This window comes from Eptesicus fuscus, chromosome 22 (assembly GCF_027574615.1).
Source record: "Eptesicus fuscus isolate TK198812 chromosome 22, DD_ASM_mEF_20220401, whole genome shotgun sequence".
In the NCBI taxonomy this organism is placed as follows: domain Eukaryota; kingdom Metazoa; phylum Chordata; class Mammalia; order Chiroptera; family Vespertilionidae; genus Eptesicus; species Eptesicus fuscus.
The window spans coordinates 41,626,401-41,648,160 of NC_072494.1; the positions used below are offsets into that span (position 1 = coordinate 41,626,401).

Below are 21,760 nucleotides of genomic sequence, written 5' to 3' on the forward strand. Positions count from 1 at the left end.
GAAAAAAACAGACCATCCTCTGATAGACACAGAAACGCATTTGCACTTCTGGTGAGAATTCGCAGTGAAACTTCAGCAGACCAGGGGTACGGGTATCTTTCCGGGTGTCGGCCACGTCGCACCTACTAGTGAAATGTGAGGAGTGCGTGGAAGTCAGGGCCAAGGCAAAGGAGCCCCGCCCTGTAATGGAGGGTCTGACCTTGAGATGTTCAATCTGGCGCCACTAGCCACTACCACAGGTGGGTTTTCAAGTTTAAATCGTATTAACGATTCAGTTCCCGAGTCTCACAAGCTGTATCTCAAGCACTAAGCAGCCAGCTGTGGCGACTACAGTGCTGAGTGCCTGCACGGGGCCAAGGGCGCGCATGTACTCTTCTGAGTTACAATTCAGTTCTTCCGACAACAGCAAGAACTGGTGTGAGCCCCACCCTGCAGATGTGACACTGAGGCAGAGGGATCAAGTGACTTGCCCAGAGCCGTGGAGCCAGGACAGGAAAAGCCAGGACGCAAACCGCGGGCCACTGGCTCGAGCTTGCCCTTTGACACGATGCTCTTTTGCCTCGGTACCCCTTCAGTGCACCAACAAAACAAATTGGATAACATAACGGGGCGGGGGGGGAGGAACAGACAAAAAAAGATGTCTTTACAACAGCAAGACAATTTTAAAAATATATATTTTTATTGATTTTTTACAGAGAGGAAGGGAGAGGGATAGAGCATTAGAAACATCGATCAGCTGCCTCCTGCACACTCCCCACTGGGTATGTGCCTGCAACCAAGGTACATGCCCTTGACCAGAATCGAACCTGGGACCCTTCAGTCTGCAGGCCGATGCTCTATCCACTGAGCTAAACCGGTCAGGGCAAGACACTTTATAAAAAAACAATGAGGCACGAAGCAAACAAAAGACATGCAAGACAGCTCCTTACCGGGGAGGAAGTCCTGGCTCCCAGTCCCTCGCTCTGTCTGGCCAGGGTAGGGTGGCCGCAGGCTCCCACAGATGGCCGGGAGGCACTGTTCGGCACAACTGCAGCCGGTACCCCAGGCAGTGAATCACCTCCTGGATTTCAAGCAAGGACCCCTGGCAGAACCTCAAAATTCGCTTGTGGCCTCCCCTCCTTCCAGGCGGTGACCTGTGGAGCCTCCTCCTCCCAGCAGGGTCTCCCTCAGCCCACAGCAGCCTCGGTGACGGTGCTTGTCTCTAATCTCTACCTGCCGCAGCGCCCAAGGTCTCTCCGTGCTGGACCTCCATCAGGACACAGACACAGTTTTCAGCACCTTGGAGAAGCTCTTCGCATTCGGAGCAGGGGCCAAAGGCTGCAGCCAAGCTTTCCAGCTTCCCATTGGGCTCACTGCTTCCGGGGGGTTGAAAGAAGTCTTTCCAGCGTGTGCAGTGGAATGGCTTGTGTTTTGAGAAGTTTAAAGGATGGCCCCATAATACCTCTGGGATGATGCCCAGGGCTAACGTCATCCTTAATGGGAGCTCCTTGCGCCATCTGCTCTGTCTCATTACAGACTGTCCAGTGCTCTCACTAGGCACAGAGCCAAGGGGGCGTCACCGTCGGGCTCCAGAGTAAGAAGAGGCAACAGAATGTGAGGAGCTACTTCTGGGATTCCCTTCAGGGTACTAAACGCCCTGGGGGGCCCACGGGCTGTGCCCACGGCTGTGCCTCTTCGTGTCCTCAAGCTCATTAGTGGTCCAGCTCTGCCCCCTATTCTCCCCTCAGAGCTGAACAGTAACCCCTACAGCACCTCCAGTCTGTTGATCGTTCTAACGCTAAAGCTCGCAGTTGCAACAATACTTAAACCTACTCCTCTAACTGGGGAAAGGAAAATGAAATTGCTATAGGATAATTTTAAAAATATATTTAAGGAACTAGATGAGTTAATCTTTGTGGAGTTATTTGCATTGTATAAGTAAAGTCCAAGTAGGTACAGTTGATAGCTTCTGATTATCTCCCATCCCCATTACAGTTCCCCCCGTAAACGTTTGTTCCTCAATTGGAAGACTCACAGATCCAGGAAAAATGTTCTGATCCCATTAATTACAACCAGGAGGGTATCAAAACCAGGTCAAGACCGTGCTCACTTGTCAGTGTTCTTGGGTTGCTTAGTTATCTTCCATTCACCAGGATCCCTACGTGCCTTCCATTTCTCAGGGTCCTAGAACTTCAACCACCAAGAAAGAGGGATACAGTTAACTCAGGTGGACTGTTATGGACTGAAGGTGTGCATCCCCCCCCCCCATTTGTATGTTATTAACCCCCAGTGTGGCTGTGTTTAGCATATTTGGAGATGGGGCTTCTGAGGAAGTAATCAAGGTTAAATGAAGTCATAAGGGTGGGGCCCTGGTCCTACAGGATTAGTGTCCTTCCAAGCAGAGACTTTAGTGAGCCCCCCCCTCACCCCCGCACTGAGGAAAGACCAAGTGAGGGTAGAGATGTGGTTGTTTATAATCCAGAAAGAGAGGCCTTCAGAAACCAAATTTGCTGCCACCTTACTCTCAGACTTCCAGCCTCCAGAATTGTGAGCAAATAAATTTATGTTGTTTAAGCCATCTAGACTGTGGAACTTTGTTATAGCATCCTGAGCAAAATAAATACAGCCGACTCTTGACACCATGGGGTTAGGGACACTCCCGCCTCGTGCAGTCAAAAATCTGTGCTTAAAATTTGACTCTACACTCAGCCCTTCAAATACCCGGATTCAACCAACTGCAGATTGAAACAGCATTTGGGAATTGGCAGTTGGGAATGTGGAAATACTGTTTTCCAGCCGTGATCGGTTCAATCTGCAGATGTGACACCTGTGGATACGAAAGGTCAGCCGATTTACTGAAAAGAACCTGTGTAGACGTGGACATGTGGTTCAAACCCATGCTGTTCGAGGGTCAACTGCACGTATAAAGCTTCAGAGGGTTTAAGCTGGGCCCATGGATAGAGCTGTGTTTCAGTCAGACTTTTCAATGTAATCCTATGTAGTTTATACATTTAGAAACATTATTCTGAGAAGGGCTGCAAAGCTTCATCAAACTGCCAACAAGGCCCCATAAATAAGGCACAAAAAATATTAAGAACCAATTTACCTCCTCTGGTGGTCATAAAATAAACCCATGTGGTCTCGGGGTGACAGGCCTCTCCAATCGTTTTCAACCATAAGTCTTACTCTTTTCTAGTACATTTTGCTCTATACCCTTTAACTATATTAAAACCTGTACATCAATACAGATACAGGTGAGAAAGAACATTATATAGTATTGTCTGAAATTTTTAATTCTAGCAGACACATACACTTTGAGTGTGAGACACTATGTAACATAGTATAACCACATATATATACACCAAATGTACCACATAATAAGATTACAAATTACAGTGAACAGCATAATAATAAGTTCAACAGAAGGATCAATGTTTGAAAGCTGGACTGTAAGAAACCTTTCAGGAAAGCAGAGCCACTGAGTCTGACAAGGAAACAGCTCACGTTTGCTGTCAGGGCTCAGGGAAGGAGGCTAACCAGCTGATGCTAATGAATGGAGTAAGTCAAACAACACATTTCTGCTGTTAGGCAGTGGTTTATAATTAGGTCTAAAGAACCTAAATATCCTATCTGGGAGAAATAATCATCATCATAATAACAACCACCAAACTGAGAGATCTCACAACTCCGTCAATACCCAATCCTACTGCCCAAAACACCAGTGCTTTATAAATACAGAATTGGGAAGAATTCATCAATGGGGGGTGGGAGGTGGGTGGAAGAGAGGAAGGCAAGCTTTTAGGGGATATATAAGTAAAATAGCCATGTGAAAATAAACATTTGGGATGGCTTTCCTTTGTATAGTATTTGTACAGGATTATATTTATAATCCTAAATGAGGCCAAGCTTTATGCATAAAGTTCATTACTGTTGCTTCTAACATAGGATGAAAGCAATCTAGCAACCAGGAATCCGGTTACTGTGCACATTCTATCCATGGGGTATTTAACACGCTGGCATTAGAATTAGGATTAAAGGGACAATGTAACACCAGAGGAAAATACTTACGTTATTATATTATGTTAAAAACCCACCAACACTCAAAACTGAAGAGAGACTATGATTCTAAATTATGGGCGTGGGGGAGAAATCTCAGCTAAAGAGTTTGGTAAAACACTTTTTCTTTCTTTCCCTCTTATCCTCGGTGTGTTTTCTCCATTTCTCACCACCATGTCATTCGCTCAGCAAAGTTGGTCAGTGCAGGCACTGCCCTGGGGCAGAGCAAACAGCCTGGGGTGAAAGGTCGGTGCTCGGGAACCACCTCTCGGTTAGAGAGGGCGTAAACTTAGCAAGATAATCCAACTAAATGGCATATCACATGATCGGTGTGCGGCGAAAACTGAAGCACAGAGAGAAAAGAAAATTGATGCTGCAGGTCCTGTTTGACGTGGGCGGGCGGGGGGATAAGGCACCGGTGAAAGGACTCGGGCCGGGCGGCTCAGGAACGCGCGGGACGCGCCAGCCCGGCAGGTGGCGCTGCAGCCGCGCCGTGCGGAGGGGTCATGTGACCCGGGGGGCGGAGCAGGAGCGCTGAGCGGCCCGCGGACTTGGCTCCGCCCTTTCCCTTCAGTCCGGCGGGCAGGCGGGCGGAGCCGACAACCAAACCGACGTCTTCCAGCGTCGGGGGGGCGGGGCGGGGCGGGCGGGAGCGAGCTGGGCCTCCGGCGCGAGGTCTCCGCCGCGTTGGTTCTTGGGTTGCGCGGCGCGGCTGCCGGGTGTGCGGTCGGGCCGGGAGCTGGGAGCAATGGCGACCTTTGTGAGCGAGCTGGAGGCGGCCAAGAAGAACCTGAGCGAGGCGCTGGGGGACAACGTGAAACAGTAAGCGGCGCGGCCTGCCTTCTCCGCGCGGGCCCCGGCCCCGGCCGCCCGCAGACGCCCCCGCCGCCCGGGCCTGGGCAGCCGGCGTCGCGGGCGGCGGGGCCTCTGCGCCGGGCGGGCCGCCGGGCCTCTCGCGCTGCAGGCCGCCTCCCCGCCTCCCCGGGCACCGGGACTGCCCTGGGCGGAGCGGGAGAAGCGCGCTTCACGCCCTGGCCTCCTGCGCGGGTGCGGCCGGTGCGGGGCGCCCCAGGAGGGCTTCCTGGAGGCGGAGGCTCTGCTCGGTGAGGGGCCGGCGCTCCAGGACGGCCGTTTCGGACCCTCCGGTAGAATAGGAGTGGGCACTTCGGAACACCTTCCAAGCGCTCACGTCTAAGGTGCTGCCTCGTGTAACCTCTCAGCAGAGATGGGAGCCAGGTGCGGTTATTCCCGCTTGATAGGTGAGAAGAGGGCGATCCAGAGAGTAAGTCACTGCAGGATTGGGACCCCCTGGCCCTGATACCTGACGGGTTGGTTGCAAAGGGCCCAGGTGCCCAGCCACACCTTCCCCTGGTTACAGCAGGGGACCGAGGACGCTGTTGGGTCAGAGGCTGAATGGGCGAGTGTAATACCCATCGTTCAGTCAAGGCCCAGGCCTACCATCGTAGGAGCAACCTCTGAGATGGAGTGTCCTGTTCAAACCGGTGCTAAATGTTTTGGGTGACTTGGTCATGTGTTACTGCTTTTCTCCAGGTGTCTCCGGTGCTTCCTAGTCTGACCCACTTGCACGCCTCGCCTCCACAGGCTGACTGGCGTGGTTTTGGAATTGTTGAGGAAAACAGCCGTTTGGCTGTGGGTATACAGCAAGTCAGCATAGGGACCAAGACTAGAGTCAGTCTTCCAGCCTTTGATAGCCAGGGCTGCCTGGTTGGGCACAGAGTTTGCCCACAGGTAGACAGCACCGTGTTGGAACAGCTTCCCTGCAGAGCCTCGTCTCAGCTCTGAATCAGCTCACACGCTCCAGACATGCATCTGTGTGCATCTTTCTTGTAAACTATTGATGCAAGTTTCTTGTGTTACTGACCTCTTGTTGGATAGAAGAGGACGGGAAAAGAGCTCTATTTCACTTCCTAATTGTTCCCGTCCTTTAAAAACAAGAAGGCCTCTAAACGTCCACTGTTGGGAAGTTATCAGTACTGAGCGTGTGACACGTGGTAGCAAGCTCTGGAACTAAACATGTTTGGCTGTTGAGTGAAAGTCTTAGGTGACTTTAAGATTCCATTAAGGCTGCGTGTTTTCTCCTGGAAAAAAAGTTTTTTCACTCGAACCCAGAGCTTTGGCTGCAATTTCATTCATCCATGGCCAGTTCCATGCAGAGATCATGGCCAGTTCCATGCAGAGATCATAGCCAGTTCCATGCAGAGATCATGGCCAGTACATACAGAGATCGTGGCCAGTTCCATGCAGAGATCATGGCGAGTTCCATGCAGAGATCATGGCCAGTTCCATGCAGAGATCATGGCCAGGTCCATGCAGAGATCATGGCCAGTTCCATGCACAGATCATGGCCAGGTACATGACAGATCATGACTAGGTATGTTCAGAGATCATGCTGAGGCGCCCAGAAGCTAATCGGTGAGCAGGAGAGGCCCTGCTTGGGGCATATGGCAGTGAGGGCATTAAACCATCTGGCAGAGAAATCTCTGCTTTTTTTCTTTTCCTGTTTGGAACTCAGATGAGCATTAGAAAGTAAACAAGTGTGAACTGAAAGTGATTATGAGACATGTACTAATTTTTAATCTTGTTTGAGGAACAGGGAGCAGCTTCCTTAAGCACTGAAACAAGAAGTGTGGATGTAAAAACTCATATATTTTACTCATTTCAGGTGGTGTTATGTTAGAAAAGGTTGGATCTTTTCTTTTCTACCAGTCAACTAGTTATTTTTATGATTAGCGGTTGCTTTTTACTTTTAAAACCACTAAGTTTCTGACATCTATGGGTGTTTTCTTGGTGGTGAGCCGTTTTAGAAACGAATTACTTCAGCCAGTTAGATTGAAACTGGACTGTATTTGAAAGGAAAGAGGTGAGCCAGAAACAGTATTAATGACCACTCCCCAGCCCATAAAACACACACATTTTAATATATACATCTATTTTGAAATTGAATTATAGTTTTGGATGTACAACAGGATGATTTCGTATTTGTAAATATTGCAGAATGATCACCACAGTGAGTCTACTTACCATCATTACCATACACTAAATAGGTTGCCCTGGCTGGTGTACTATGTGGTTAGAGCGGCAGCTCACACATCAGAGGGTCACGGGTTCGAGTCCCAGTCAAGGTTACATACCTGGGTTGCAGGTTTCATCCCCAGTCCAGGTTGGGGAGGGTGTGGGAGGCAACCAATTGATGTGTCTCTTTCACATCAATGCTTTTTTCTCTCTCTCTCCTCCTCTTCCTCCCCTCTCCCTTCCACTCCAAAAATCAATGGGAAAAAATTCCTTCAGGTGAAAAGTAACACACAAAAAAAACACAGTTTTTTTCCTTATGATAAGACCTTTTAAGATCTCTCGTAGCAGCTCTCAAAGATGCAGCACAGCATTGTTAACTAGAGCCAGTGATACTTTAACTGCGAATATTGAATGCAGGCTTCTGAAGAGTAGTCGCCTCTGAGAAGGGGTCAGTGAGGAAGGAAAGGGACAGCTGTGCTTTTGGCCACTTGGCCCACGAGTCCGACTCTGTGACTGCCTGTCAGCCCCTTTCACGGAGGACTTTCCGCCCTTGCCCTCCCGTTGGTGTTCTGATTGCCAGGTGTGCTGTCTGCGGGGGTGGCCATAACAATGCCACGGACTGGGGGACCCAAACGGGCATGTATTTCCCACCGTCTGGAGGCTGGAAGTCTGACATCCAGGGTCAGCAGGGCCGGTTTCTTCTGAGGCCTCTCCCCTGGGCTTGGCGATGGCCATTGTCTCGTGTCTCTCTCTGACCTGTCTCATAAGGACACCAGTCACGGTGGGTCAGGGTCCACCCTGACACCCCCATGGGAACTGAGCCCTCTCGAAAGGCCCTGTCTCCAAGTAGTCACATTCTGGGTGGAGATCAGGGCCCTCACCCTCACACTAGGCAGTAGAAACTGTCCTCGGGGTGGTGAACGCGGGGGAGAAACGGCCTGTGGTTCTTCATACCGTTCCTGCCCCTGCAGGTACTGGGCCAACCTGAAGCTGTGGTTCAAGCAGAAGATCAGCAAAGAGGAGTTTGACCTGGAAGCTCATAGACTTCTCACACAGGATAATGGTAAAATAGCTGCCCACCTGGGGGGGTTCCCAGGTTTGCAATAAATTAGTCTTTTCACTTAAAAAAAAAAGTTTGATTTTGGTGGTATATAAGGTCGTTTTAATAATGTGGATATTTAAAATTAAGTGTAAAGAACGGCAGAACGGGGGATATCCAAAATCCTTAAAAGCTACACTGAAGTAGTGGTTTCCTTGGTTGTAAATACGGTGTATTTGACTCCGGCACTCCTCCCTTTTACAGTGCATTCTCACAACGAGTTCCTCCTGGCCATTCTCACCCGGTGCCAGATTTTGGTGTCTACCCCAGGTAAGGGAGCCGCAATACGCCCAAGACACTGGCCTCAGCTTCCAGAAACAGACACGTGTGTCTGCAAGCGAAATGTCCTTTGAAGGGCTGAGAAAGGGGGTGGGTGCTGGTGCAGATTCCTTTATGCCCATGTTAAAGCAGGGCTCTCCCTAGACTCACAGCGCCTTTGGTCATGACCCCCCACCCCGCTGGACTTCACACACTGGAGTTGGGCAAAGTGGGGAAGGGCTGGGTGGCCAGGATGAGGAAGTGAAGGCCAGTGCAGGGAGGGCAGTGGGGGTTTGCATAGATGGAGGGAGTGGGGATTACAACCTTTGGGGACCCTGGGCTTCCACTTGTGAGATAACTGGCACCTGGCAGGTAGGTTAGAGCTTCCACGTGTGTGTTTGACCGATTATTGGTGAAAAACAAAAGGTCCTAGACAGCAGCCTATTGGGAGGTTGAACTAAACAGGTGTTGATAGAAACACCCCCCCCCCCCGCCCGTGTCCCTAATTGCTTGGAGCTTAAGTGGTACAAGCCACCTCTTTCAGCCATCTTGTTTTAATCAATTAGTCCAAAACAAATAATTGATTACATGCAAAATTTGCCCCATGATAAAACTTAGCCTGGGCTCTTGTTAAAAAGTGCATTCTTAGGTACCTCCTGCTGTCGATTAAGTTGAATTTTTTTAAAAAGGGCTATGGAGATGCTGATGATCATGTATGAAAAGCCCATATTTATCTAGAAATGGCCGGTATTTTGTATCATCCATCCCTGTGCCAACACCTATTGTGTGATAAAGAATTCAGAAAAGGTCTCCTGGAGCCCAGTTCCCCCTCCAAGAAGTCCCTAACCCTCACCTGCCCTCACTGCACGGGCTCACACGTGTCAGGCTTCTGTGTTCTGTTCAGTTAGAGTGGACTTGGGCCAGGTGGGTCGTAGAGGTAATCCACTTCATTGTGAAAAGCTGATTTGATCGGAGAACCAGCACCGTGAGGATCAGATCTGTCTTTTGAGGCAGATCTCACTTCTGAGCGTACTGTGAGGCACCACACGCCCAAGAGATAAGCGATCTGAAATAGAAACCCTGGTTGAGTGGAGCCCTGGGTACAGGTTTAGCTTAGAGAAAGGAGTTAATTATTGGATGGTCTTAGCTTTAATTTGTAAAATAGAGAGAGTGATGTCGAACCTACGGGATAATAAATAAATAAATAAACAAACAAATAAATAAATAAGCAGCCCTAACCGGTTTGGCTCAGTGGGTAGTGTCGGCCTTTGGACTGAAAGGTCCCAAGTTCGATTCCAGTCAAGGGCACATGCCCAGATTGCGGGCTTGATCCCCAGTGGGGGGCGTGCAGGAGGCAGCCAATCAGTGATTCTCTCATTATTGATGTTTCTATCTCTCTCCCTCTCCCTTCCTCTCTGAAATCAATAAAAATATATTTAAATAAATAAATAAGCAGATGAAATAACAAGTAAAAAGGTGCTTTTAAAAATACAAAATGCCTGTGCCCTAGTCAGTTTGGGACAGTGGATAGAGTGTCTGCCTGCGGACCAAAGGGTTCCGGGTTCAATTCCGGTCAAGGGCACATACTTTGGTTGTAGGCCTGGGCCCTGGTCCGGGCTCGTGCAGGAAACAACCCATCTATGTGCTTCTCTCACATTTATGTTTCTCTCTGTCTTTTCCCCTCCCACTCTCCCTAAAAATCAATGGAAAAATATCCTCGGGTAAGGATTAACCCTTTGCACTCACTTTTTTCTCGATTCCTTTATTCTACTCGGGATTTAATTTTTTAAATACCCCAGATTTTACAAAGCTTGGCAGTAGAATAAAAAACTGGAGTTTCTTTTCATACAAACTTATTTATTTGGATTTTTTTTTTATATTTCAAATTTTGATACATTCAAAGAGTAATTTTAATCTCTATAATTTTTCATGGTGTGATATTTTTTGAAACATTCACCCACATGAAGACCTGGTTTACATTCACATGTTTTGCAAATATAAATCGTCTCTCTTCTTCCTCCTTTGATTTTTCTGTTAGAACAAACAACACAATCTTTGTGTTTTTTGTTAGGGTGAGGTGTGATTATATGGAGCTTTCCATCTCCATCAACACCCAAAATATATTTTCTCGAAATGAAATTATTTAATACTAGTGGCCCGTTGCTCTAAGTTAGTGGATAATAATCTACCCCTGGAAGTTAGTGTACTGGTCTAACCTTTTTCACGTGACTGATGTGTCTTAGAAACAAATAGCCTTTGAAGATGCCATTGGTGAAGCTTAGGTGGTGGCATCAGTTGAGACGGCATTTACATTTTACTTGTCTTTTCATGCTAATGAAAACAAGAAAAGATACTGGAAAAATAGACAAAAATCCCTCTTCCCCCCCGCAGTGAAACTACGTGTCGAGTGTGGCTCGACATACGAGCTGCTACCGATGCTAACCGTGTCGAGTCACACTCGACATCTGAGTGCAAAAGGTTAATACACAAAAACCCACAAAAATGCTTAGCAAATATAGAGAGTTATTAATAAGTATAGCTGGTTGACCTGAATTAAATAAAACCTTTGATATTCTTGAATGTTTATTATTGGCCATCCTATCGAATAATCTAATAAAGGAGTAATATGCAAATTGACCATCACTCCAAGACACAAGATGGCTGCCCCCATGTAGTCAAAGGTGGCTGCCCCTATGTGGACACAAGATGGCTGCCACAAGATGGCTTGCAGGAGAGGGCAGTTGTGGGCAGTTAGGGGTGATCAGGCCAGCAGAGAAGGGCAGTTGCGGGGGACCAGGCCTGCAGTGGAGGACAGTTGGGGGAGACCAAGCCAGCAAGGGAGGACAGTTGGGGGGGACCCAGGCCTACAGGGGAGGGCAGTTGGGGGGACTAGGCCTGCAGAGGAGGGCAATTGGGGGGGACCAGGCCTGCAGGGGAGGGCAGTTGGAGGGGGCCAGGCCTACAGGAGAGGACAGTTGGGGGGGGGGCAGGCCTGCAGGGGAGGGCAGTTAGGGGCAACCAGACTGGCAGGGGAGGGCAGTTAGGGGTGACCAGGATGGCTGGGGAGGGCAGTTAGAGGCAATCGAGCCGGCCAGGGAGCAGTTAGGCATCGATTGGGCTGGCAGGGGAGTGGTTAGGGGGTGATCAGGCTGGCAAGCAGAAGCGGTTAGGGGCAATCAGGCAGAGGCAGGAGAGCGGTTGGGAACCGGGATCGGGCCTAAACAGGTGGTTGGACATCCCTCAAGGGATTCCAGATTGGAGAGGGTGCAGTCTGGGCTGAGGGACACACCCCCCTAATCATGAATTTCATGAACCGGGCCTCTAGTTTTTAGATAAGTAAAGAAACATTTGGAATCTGACAGATTATTTCTCCATCAACACCCAAAATATATTTTCTCGAAATGAAATTATTTAATACTAGTGGCCCGTTGCAGGAAGATTCCTGCAATAGGGCTTCCTGCTGCGGTCGCTGCCCCACCTGCTTTCCTCCCTTCTCCCCCGGCCCCGCCTGCTTCCCTTCCTTCTCCACCACCCCGCTTGCTTGCTTCTCCGAAGCTTCGCTCCCTTCTGCAGGCTTGGCTTCTTTCTACGCTGTCTTGATATGCAAATTAACCGCCATCTTGGTTGGGTTAATTTGCATATTCGCCCTGATTGGCTGGTAGGCGTGGCTTGGGCGTAGCGAAGGTGCGGTCAACTTGCATATTACTCTTTTATTAGGTAGGATTGGCTAGCAACAAAGAGAAGATTTCTCTTACAAGTAAAATACAGAAATGTGGGTCTGAACCGACAGCCCTTGCAGGTGGTGGTCTGTATCCTGGCTGGGCAGGAAAAGTCATTTAATAACTATGTATAGAGTGGCTGCAGTGGGCTGGACATTCACGTGCATCACGTTAATCCCCACAGCAACTTGCTAGGGGCATTTGAGCCTCTTTTTATAGATTAGGAAACAGACCTCAGAACAGAAGAAAATTAGCTCCCAAGGCCCCACCCAAGAGCACGTGTGAGTGGCTCCCAGCTGCCTCCCCGCAGTTCCTGTCCTCGCTGTCTGTCCTCATCACGCTTGGCTTCCTCACCCAGAGCATCTGGCCACAGGACAGCAGCGTCACCTGAGGTCCAGGTTGGCTGACCTTCCCAAGTGAGGTCTGGGTGCCGAGATGCCTGGAGCGATGATGTCCCAAACAGTTCTTTCTAAACCAAGGAACTGGGAGGATTTTTTTCCAAAGCTTTAAAAACTCATCCTTCTTTCCCAGCCGGTGTGGCTCAATGGTTGAGCATCAGCCCATGAACCAAGAGATCACCGGTCAGGATACATTGCCTGGGTTGCAGGCTCCATCCCCAGTAGGGGGCATGCAGGAGGCAGCCGATCGATGTATCTCTCTCATCAATGTTTCTATCGCTCTATCCCTCTCCCTTCCTCTCTCTAAAATCAATAAAAACATATTTTTAAAAATAAAGTAAAAACGGAAAACTAAAAACTCATCCTTCCAAATACATCAAAATGGAAATAATGTTTTGCTAGGATGATGGGTGATTTTATTTTTCTCTTAAAAAATTTGGAGGGTATTTTTTTCAAGTGAATTACAATGAGCTTGTATTACTTTGACTGTTTTTCATTAACACTGAACAATATGTTGATGGCTAAAGAGAATAGTGCAGAAGGTCTTACAATGAAAAGCTTCTTCCCACCCTCGCCCTGTTCTCAGAGACAGCTACGCGTGTTTTCTGTCTGGGCCCTCAGTAGCTCCTCATATAGATGCTTCATTCTCTCTCTGGATGTACTGATTTTAGACGTGTGTTTCATCATCTTACTGCTCTGTGTTTTGTGAGATTTCCTCAACTCCTTTTCCAGCCTTTCTGTCTCCTGCATCCTTAAATTCAGCATTTCCATAGAATCTTCTTTTGTTTTATGGATATGTGACTTCTCAGACTTCTCTGCGGACACCAGCTAGGAGTGACTTGAGTCCTCTGTGTAGCCTGGATCCTTTACCTCTCGAACCTCTATTTTCGTTTGCTTAACTTGGTCTTTCTTAAGGTGCTTCGGGTGGATTATTGTCAGACGCCTGGGGCTTCATGTTTAAGAATGGGCTTCTTCCTTGGAGGCCAGCATGCAGCCCAGCTACCTTAGTAAACCCAGAGGTGCTCTCCCCACCTGTGTTAGGTACCGCGTGGACGGCAGTGAGCAGGGCTGGCCTCAGGGCAGTGACTGCCCCGGAACTCAGCCAGCCCCGCACAGGGCTAGGCAGCTGTGTGAACAGGGCACCCTGCATTTCTGCCCTGTACTGAGCCCGGCTGGGAGGGAAGGGTTTGTGTGGATGACCTTTGCCTGTAGACCTTCCACAGATGGTATTACGGGTCCCTCCTGGTGCCCGCTGCACTCACCTTCTCCGAATCCAGATCCTTTCGGTTTCTCCTGGGCAGGTTGACTCCCGCCTCATTGCCCCGCCTGTGATGAGGTCCGTGGCGTTGGTTTGCTAGCTGGTCATGGCCACCTCGTGTCTGCTCTGTAAGCCAGCACCTTCAGCCCACTGTGCAAATCTGTGGAGATCTCATCTTGTCCCCTCCTCATTGTCCTCTTCGTCTGCTGTGTGGGCGGGCCCCTTACTTTCCTCTGTTGCCATTTTTAGCAGGTCCTGAAGGAGAGCAGGTTAGCACACATGCTTGGTTCCCCGTCCTGAGCTAGAAAACCCTGCTCTGCTTCTGTGATATGCTGCAGGGACAGTAGCCGACGGTCCTCCCTCTGTGACACGGCTGCAGGGACAGTAGCCGACGGTCCTCCCTCTGTGACACGGCTGCAGGGACAGTAGCCGACGGTCCTCCCTCTGTGACACGGCTGCAGGGACAGTAGCCGATGGTCCTCCCTCTGTGACACGGCTGCAGGGACAGTAGATGACGGTCCTCCCTCTGTGACACGGCTGCAGGGACAGTAGCCGACGGTCCTCCCTCTGTGACACGGCTGCAGGGACAGTAGCCGACGGTCCTCCCTCTGTGACACGGCTGCAGGGACTAGCCAACGGTCCTCCCTCTGTGACACGGCTGCAGGGACAGTAGCCGACGGTCCTCCCTCTGTGACACGGCTGCAGGGACAGTAGCCGACGGTCCTCCCTCTGTGACACGGCTGCAGGGACAGTAGATGACGGTCCTCCCTCTGTGACACGGCTGCAGGGACAGTAGCCGATGGTCCTCCCTCTGTGACACGGCTGCAGGGACAGTAGCTATGGTGTGGAAAACCAGGCTGTCATCCTGAGAGTAATTTTGGTTACAGCTAGAAAAGGAAGTGGAGGGAATTGATAATTTTGTTTAGAGAAGCAGAAAAAGATGTGAATTTATTTTTTATTTATATTTTTTGAGCATTCCATACTTTTTTTAGCCCAAAATGAAAACACTTCGCAGTTTCCGACTCGTTACTTTCTCTCACGGTCCTTGCTTCCTGTCTCCTAGAGGGTGCCGGGTCCTTGCCCTGGACAGGTGGCTCCGCAGCCAAGCCCGGGAAGCCGAAGGGAAGGAAGAAGATGTCTTCTGTGCGCCAGAAATTTGATGTAGGTTGTTCGTCAGTAGGTCTGGGTTTTTAAATGAATGTGAAGTCCTGTGGGGGAAAGGTGTTACCGTTTGTGAAGTTGGTGCCTGCATTTTTCTCATTCTGGTTTGTTATTGCATAAACATTCACGTTCTCAGTAGAATCAGTGATTTTTCAGTGATTTGGAAGCTGTGCCCGTGTTCTTTCTCCTCTGCAGTGTTTCTCTGCAGGGACTTGTGTCCCACGGTGCAGGAGGCCTGAGCCGCAGGGCGGGGGCCTGGCTTGCCCAGCAGCCCGAGCTGTGGGTCAGCCGAGGAGGCTCAGGGGCGTTTGGCTGTAGAGTTGGTACAGTTTCAGAGAAACTGGCTTTTCCCGAGGGAACAAAGTTTCCTGAAAGCCTCCCTGCTCCGGGTGTTGACTGGGAAGCGATAGCTCTGGATTAGCGCCACCAGCATCGATCCCGCCTCAGCAGCATTCACCCTGGAGGCATCGGACCCGGGACGCCTCCTTGTTCACACACGTGCTTGATGTAAAATGCAGTGTTTCCCCTGGAAAATGGGAAAAACAAGTGTTGCTTTTCTAATACAAACTTCAAACGTATTAGCTGCGAAGTGTGGTATGTTGGGCTTACACACAAGCTGCCAGGGGCCCGTCTCTGGATGATGACGGAGAATATAAAGGGGCTCTCGGCGTCTCCCAGAGCACGGCTGAAGTTTTATGAGCAGAAAAAAGATGGAGAAAAACGATTTTAAATGATGAGTGTGGCGACGTCGTGTTGGGAATTGCAAGGAGAAGGCAGCAGGAACTAAGTAGTTACCCTGCACTGCACAGCGCTGCCTTGGAGCACTGGCTGTTAGGCCTGTCCTGCTGGGGAGCAAGACTTCCCAGGGTTACCTGAAGGAGCGATTACGCCCTGACGCGTTCAGAACCTGCCTGCTTCATGTACACTTAACGCGCGCTCACTGTTTGAATGTAGCTTTAAACCTTCTCCTTGATGGTTACTCTAGCCCAGAGCCATGTGCTCTGTGGTTACAGAGATGCTAATTATTACAACTATCGGCTATGCATGCTAGCATGCTCCCTCAAGCCACGCCTCCGCTCTTTCCAGGAAACACGCGTGAGTCTATTTGCGCATGACGCGTTGCTTTTTTGGTTTTCACCTGGTGGCGTGGTCCTGGCGGCGTGGCTCTGTGGGCTGTGCAGTCCAGGACGTCGGTTACTCTTGTTGGCGTCTCGTTCCTCGCCGCTGTAATGAATAACTTTGAAAGGTTTTCTTACTCAGCACAGATTCCAGCCTCAGAACCCCCTCTCGGGAGCCCAGCAGTTTGTGGCAAAGGATCCCCAAGATGACGATGACTTGAAACTGTGTTCCCACACAATGATGCTGCCCACGCGGGGTCAGCTGGAGGGGCGGATGATCGTGACGGCGTACGAGCACGGCTTGGACAACGTCACCGAGGAGGCCGTGTCGGCGGTGGTCTACGCCGTGGAGGTGGGTTTGCTGGTGGCAGAAACGGTTGCGTGTGATGAGCTTGTGTGTGTGGTTGGAAGTTGCTGCTGCAAGAAAAGGCCCCACTTGTCACTGATCTCAGAATTGTCAGCATTCACGTAGTTTTCTTCTGAGGGAGAAACGCATCGCACTCCAGGCCAGTGCCTTCGCTTTACAGGCGAGCTTCCCGAAGGCGACTGGTGTTCGAGCCCATGTGTCATCTGTCAGCAAGGGAGCAGTTTTTAAGGGCAAATGAGATCGTCGCTGTGTCTGGCATTAGGAGAGCTCGACGCGGCGTCTGCGCAGTGGGTTCCTGTCGCAGACGCTCCGTCATGCACTCGGTTTTTCACGTCGTTACCGGAGAGTGTCCCTGGGGCCTGGCGTGCACAGGTGCTCCAGGGACGCTGGGTCACCTTGCACTTCTCTGGGTCTCCCTTTCTCACCCGGACCTCGGAGATTTAAGTTACAAACATGACAGTGAGCTCCGTGTGCGGAAATTGTAAACTGTGCCGTGAACTCCTGATGGGAGAGGATCTCACTGGTGTCATTGAAATGCTATCCCTGATCCCGATAACAAGGGCAGGCTGGGACGAGGCTGTCCCTTCGCCAGCCCTCTTACATACTTGGCTTTCATAAGGTGAAGGGATGAAACCCCGAATTTTCTATGTCCTGTGTACCTGTGTTTACATCGCTTCTGAGAGAGCCCAGGCTCTCTGCAGGGGAGGGGCTCAGTGGATTGGGCACTGTAACCCAGAAACCCCAGAGCTTGAAACTTTTTAAGGCAAGTTTCAAGGTGTGTTGCCTCTTTTTAAAGAAAATTACTTATTTTTGTGCTTTTATTTAAAGCTATCTGAAAATCATTTAAAAAAATTTTTTTTATTGATTTCAGAGAGGAGGGGAGAGGGAGAGAGAGAGAAACTTCAGTGATGAGAGAGAATCATTGATCGGTTGCCTTCTGCACGCCCCTCACTGGGGATCGAGCCTACAACCCCGGCACGTGCCCTGACCGGGAATGGAACCGTGACCTCTCCCTGTTTATAGGTCGACGCTCAATCACTGAGCCACACCGGCCAGGCTGAAATCATTTTTGAGAGGAGCAAATTTAGAGATATGAAACCTTTTAAAGTAAATTCCATGTAGAACAAGCCCGCCTGAAGTAGAACACGGTAAAACAGCCCACCTCCCTCCTCCTGGCCCTCCGGTCTGGCTCCTTGGTGAGCCTCACATGGTCCAGCAAGGGCACCACACCCATCCCATCGGCTGCGTCCTGTGAGCGTGAGCAGCTCAGGGGAAGTTTGAGGATTTGCTCTTAAACAGGACTTCATGCTGTTTTTCTTCTTGTTTTACAGAATCATCTTAAGGACATATTGGCATCGGTTGTGTCAAGAAGGAAAGCATATCGATTGCGAGACGGTCACTTTAAATACGCCTTTGGAAGTAACGTGACCCCCCAGCCATACCTGAGGAACAGCATCGTGGTGTACAACAGCTTAATAGAAAGGTATGTGCCTGGCGGCGACACTGCTCTGTGTACGGACCGCTGTCAGGTAAGGGGTTGGTGTGGCCGTAAGTGTGCGGGGCCCTGAGAGCGGAATGATTTACTTTATTGTGTTGTTCACCCGCCGCTTCCCACAGAATTCTGTCCGCATTTTAAGCCTTTGGGAAGAAAGACAGTTTCCTTGTGGGAACGGAAGTGACTGCATTTCTGCAAGTGCTGGGCGTGGTGCATCTGGTCATGGCGACTGAGAGATGCTTGGGAGAAAGCTGGTTGGGGAGGCGGGAGTGATGCAGGCGCAGGGTGAGGAGGGAGGTGGGACAGATGGGGAGGGAGTGAGAAGTGGGGGAGAGGCAGTGTTGGTGCCACAGGGAGGGGCTGTGCCCGCACCCGTTCCTGCCTCCGAGGGCCTGGGCTCAGCTCCTCCGCCCGGGCTCACGACCCACCAGGGAGGTGCCGATCAGTTCTCATTCTCCTGCAGGCCTGTGTTTGGATTACTGGTTCTCATTTGTAAGTCGTTCTCATTTGTAAGTCGTTCTGTCTCCTGCAGGCCTGTGTTTGGATTACTGGTTCTCAGTTGTAAGTCGTTCTAGAGAAAACAAACCAAAACGGGGGCTCCTGCAGTGGTGATTTCTGGGGACAGCACCCCTGACCTGCCAGGCCTCTGAGCCGCCTCTCCCCGCGCAGTCACCCAGGCTCCTCCGGTGGCGTTTCCGGAACAGGGCTGCTTGGTCTGGGGCCCACGCTGTCCTCCGCGTCACCTCCTGAGTGGCTCACGCCGGCGTGTTCTCGCATAGGGTCTGCTGTGTCCGGTGCTGAAACGATGCCCGACTTCCCACCTGTGGCGCTGGGCCCTGGGCCCTGGGCACGGCCGGATGGGTTAGTTTCCCGGGGGCCTGCCTTTGGCCTGTGGCCGCCCTTGTGCAGGCCGTGTCTTCTGGCGGGTTCTTCCCGATCCTGTTGGTTCCAGCACATCCACCTTCCTCTCCAAGTCGGTGTTTTGTTTCCTCTTCCTTGAATTAAGGTCTATTATGTTTTTTCAACTAGAAGCTCTTTAAGGGCAGGGAACAATCTTGGCTTTGTATCTGGAGTGTAGTAAATATTTTAATATTGTGGAGGGAGGGGGTCAATAGTTGCTCTACATTTTGTTTCCTGCGTGCCGGATGGGCTGGCTTCAAAAATGAAAATTCTTCTCTTCGTATATGCACTCACTAAAAAATAGCTGGGTTCCTGCTTCCCTTTTAGATCTTTGTATAGGTGCATTCCTGCAGCCCGTTCCTAGTCTCGCCGGTAGGTGTTCCTCGGAGCTGCCGGGGGTTTCTAACATCCTCTGTTTTCAGCCCGCCAGCCCTCCCTGCCTCTTGTGTCGGCCAGAACTCAGCCGCCCACCCGCACCCCGACGACGCGGAGCAGCAGGCCGCACTCCTGCTGGCATGCTCCGGGGACACCCTCCCCGCGCCCCTGCCTCCCGTGAACATGCACGACCTTTTTGAAGCTTTGCAGGTAACTCCTGGCTCCTGAGGTTTTCCTGGGTTGAGGGTGGCATGCAGGAGCTTGCCCACTTCCCGGCCTTTCGGTTTTCAGTTTGGGCTGTTTTCTGTTAAAGCCATTCATCCCCCCTCATTTCCAAGTCCTGGGCCCGAGTCCTTCCTAATTTCTCTCCCATCCCCCACACCTCCCCAGTGAGAAAGAAAAGGGAAAAAAAAAAAACCCTTGTTCCCTTATTTCTATTTCAGAACCTTGTTATTTCCTGTTTTCTTGTTAGTTGGCTTGGGATTCGTTAGGTTCTGGCTTGAAGTTTATAAGTTGTGTGTCTTTTGTGTGAGTGTTTTGTGGATCTAAACCTTTTCCATGTTAGAAAAGTCGATGTCCTGAGTGTAACTGAGACCCGTCCTGTTCGATCCAGGTGCACAGGGAAGTCATTCCCACGCACACTGTGTACGCGCTCAACGTCGAGAGGGTCATCACGAAGCTCTGGCATCCCACCCACGAGGAGCTGCGGCAGGACCAGGTGCACAGGCAGCGCCTGGCCGCCAAGGAGGGGCTTCTGCTCTACTGAGTCACCCCCTGCTCTGCCGAGTCACGCCGCAAACACTGCTTATTGAGCATTGAATGTCTCGGGTCCACACTTCAGGACTGGAGTGGACAGTGTAAATATAGCCTTTCCTATGGAAATGGGACATTGAGTACATTTTGTGTTGCTACTGTGAAGCCGTTAGTAGAAATCTGACTTCGTGAGGGACCCATATCTGTGTGTGGACGTGTCCCCGTAGGGTGGGCGCTGAGGAAGTTGCCTGCAGTGGGAAAGGCCAGGACCTGAGGTGCCGGGTCCTCTGGTCTGCGTGTCAGGTAGGTGACCTCCTAGAACAAGGACGCTCGCTGTTAGAGCTTTGCCCCTGTGACCTGCAGGACACCTGTGAGTCCAGTGGCATCCTCTGCTCAGTGTCCGGCAGCCCAAGTTTCCGCCTGACTCCTGAGAAAAGCGTGCTCTTGGAATTCGGTTGAAGTAACCTGCAGTGTTAAGAATCAGATACCTCCCTTAGTGACCGGTGTAATTTTCAACAGATATTCTTTAGGCAGCGCCCTACAAATCATTACCACTCCATGGACAGTATGGCTCCGACAGACCGTGCTACTGGACAGAAACACCACAACAGACTCTTAGAATTAATTGGTTAACCTCATGAAATGTCTCCTCGTGACTCAAGTTCCCTCCATTTAGTTAATATTCCCGGACGCTGACTGGCAGGTTCATCTATTCATCATTCCCCTAGGATGTTTAAAGTTTACGTGAACATGTTGCATTGCTACGTGTAATTCTCCAATTCCTGTTTCTATCTTTTCACATGATAAAGTGAAAATAATTTTCATTTGGCAGTGATACTGACAACCAGGCTTGTTTTTAGAGATACATTGCCTTTTACTCAAGAGGTAGTGTTGGTGGGTATGCAGTTGACTCCTGAACAGTGTGGGTGTTAGGGGCGCCAACCCCCAGTGCAGTCAGATATTCACTTACAACCTGTGGCTTCCCAGAACTTAGCTATCCCTCAGTATCCGTGGGGGGTTGGTTCCTGGACCCCCCTACTGATGCCAAAATCCTCTGATGTTCAGGTCCCTGATACCAACCACATGGTGTAGAACAATGTCTGTAGACTCCCAACCGCGATCTTAAAGTAGTCCAGGTGTTCATTGAAGAAAATTCATGTATACGCGGCCCCGCAGTTTAAACCTGTGCTGTTCAGGGTCGGCTGCATTAGAATGGGTTCTGTGGTTTAGTAACATGTATAAATATGTACAAATGGGAAGCTGGCTCTGTGTGTTTGATTTTGTACCTTAAATGTGACAAATAAAACTTTTGGGAGAAAACTGTTTGTTTATTAAATAGATAAGGGACCCTGCCTTCTGCAGAAACATGAAAAGCCCTGTGGTGAGACCTTAGCAAGACGTGTCAGAAGAATGTTGTAGAGGGAAAGATTAAGGCATGCCATCTCTGCCTTCTGTGGTCTGTAGATTAAACCAGACTGAAAGGAAAGGAAACAGCCGGGTTTCAGTTGCTGGCCCAATTCAGAAAAGCCTTTGGACGTATAGATGAGCTAATCCTGGAGTCGCGGGGTGTAGAGGAACTTGAACCAGTGTCGAACCAAACGTTTTGGACTACACACGCCTGGGCCGCAACGCTACGTCTGTGTTCAATTTTGTGGGTTCTCTGGGTGCAGAGGCCGCCAGGCCAGGTCTGCGGCCCATCGAGAGGGCAGGTTTCACCTCTGCTCTTGGACCTGCCAAGTCCCCACAGTGACCTGCTCTGTGGACCTGCGGACTCCCTGTGCCTCCTGTTTG

General features: G+C 50.3%; 1 protein-coding gene and 1 long non-coding RNA gene across 4 annotated transcripts; one reads left to right on the forward strand and one right to left on the reverse strand.

Moving 5' to 3' along the window:
- The first annotated feature begins 4,693 nt into the window (after window positions 1-4,693).
- TADA1 (transcriptional adaptor 1) lies at window positions 4,694-20,445 on the forward strand. Of its 2 annotated transcripts, XM_008153168.3 has the most exons (8): window positions 4,694-4,857; window positions 8,040-8,131; window positions 8,372-8,437; window positions 14,864-14,961; window positions 16,222-16,431; window positions 17,778-17,929; window positions 19,264-19,426; window positions 19,830-20,445. In XM_008153168.3, the coding sequence occupies exons 1-8, from the start codon at window positions 4,784-4,786 to the stop codon at window positions 19,980-19,982; spliced, it is 1,008 nt and encodes a 335-aa protein (XP_008151390.1). In that variant the 5' UTR covers window positions 4,694-4,783; the 3' UTR covers window positions 19,983-20,445. The 2 variants fall into 2 exon arrangements, with proteins under 2 accessions (XP_008151390.1, XP_027983603.1); XM_028127802.2 differs by lacking the exon at window positions 8,372-8,437.
- On the reverse strand, window positions 8,408-14,162 carry LOC129147928 (uncharacterized). 2 transcript variants are annotated; one of them, XR_008555149.1, is made up of 3 exons: window positions 13,805-14,162; window positions 9,279-9,491; window positions 8,408-8,524 (listed from the first exon to the last, which is right to left on the reverse strand). It is a non-coding gene; the product is annotated as an uncharacterized LOC129147928 (long non-coding RNA). The 2 variants fall into 2 exon arrangements; XR_008555150.1 differs by having other exon boundaries at window positions 8,414-8,498.
- Window positions 20,446-21,760: the final 1,315 nt, after the last annotated feature.

Bases quoted from the DNA above. Each gene is read 5' to 3' on its own strand.
- TADA1 (XM_008153168.3), top strand. From the start codon at position 4,784: ATGGCGACCTTTGTGAGCGAGCTGGAGGCGGCCAAGAAGAACCTGAGC. The intron at 8,438-14,863 runs GTAAGGGAGCCG...CCTGTCTCCTAG, and splicing joins GATTTTGGTGTCTACCCCAG to AGGGTGCCGGGTCCTTGCCC. The intron at 19,427-19,829 runs GTAACTCCTGGC...TGTTCGATCCAG, and splicing joins ACCTTTTTGAAGCTTTGCAG to GTGCACAGGGAAGTCATTCC.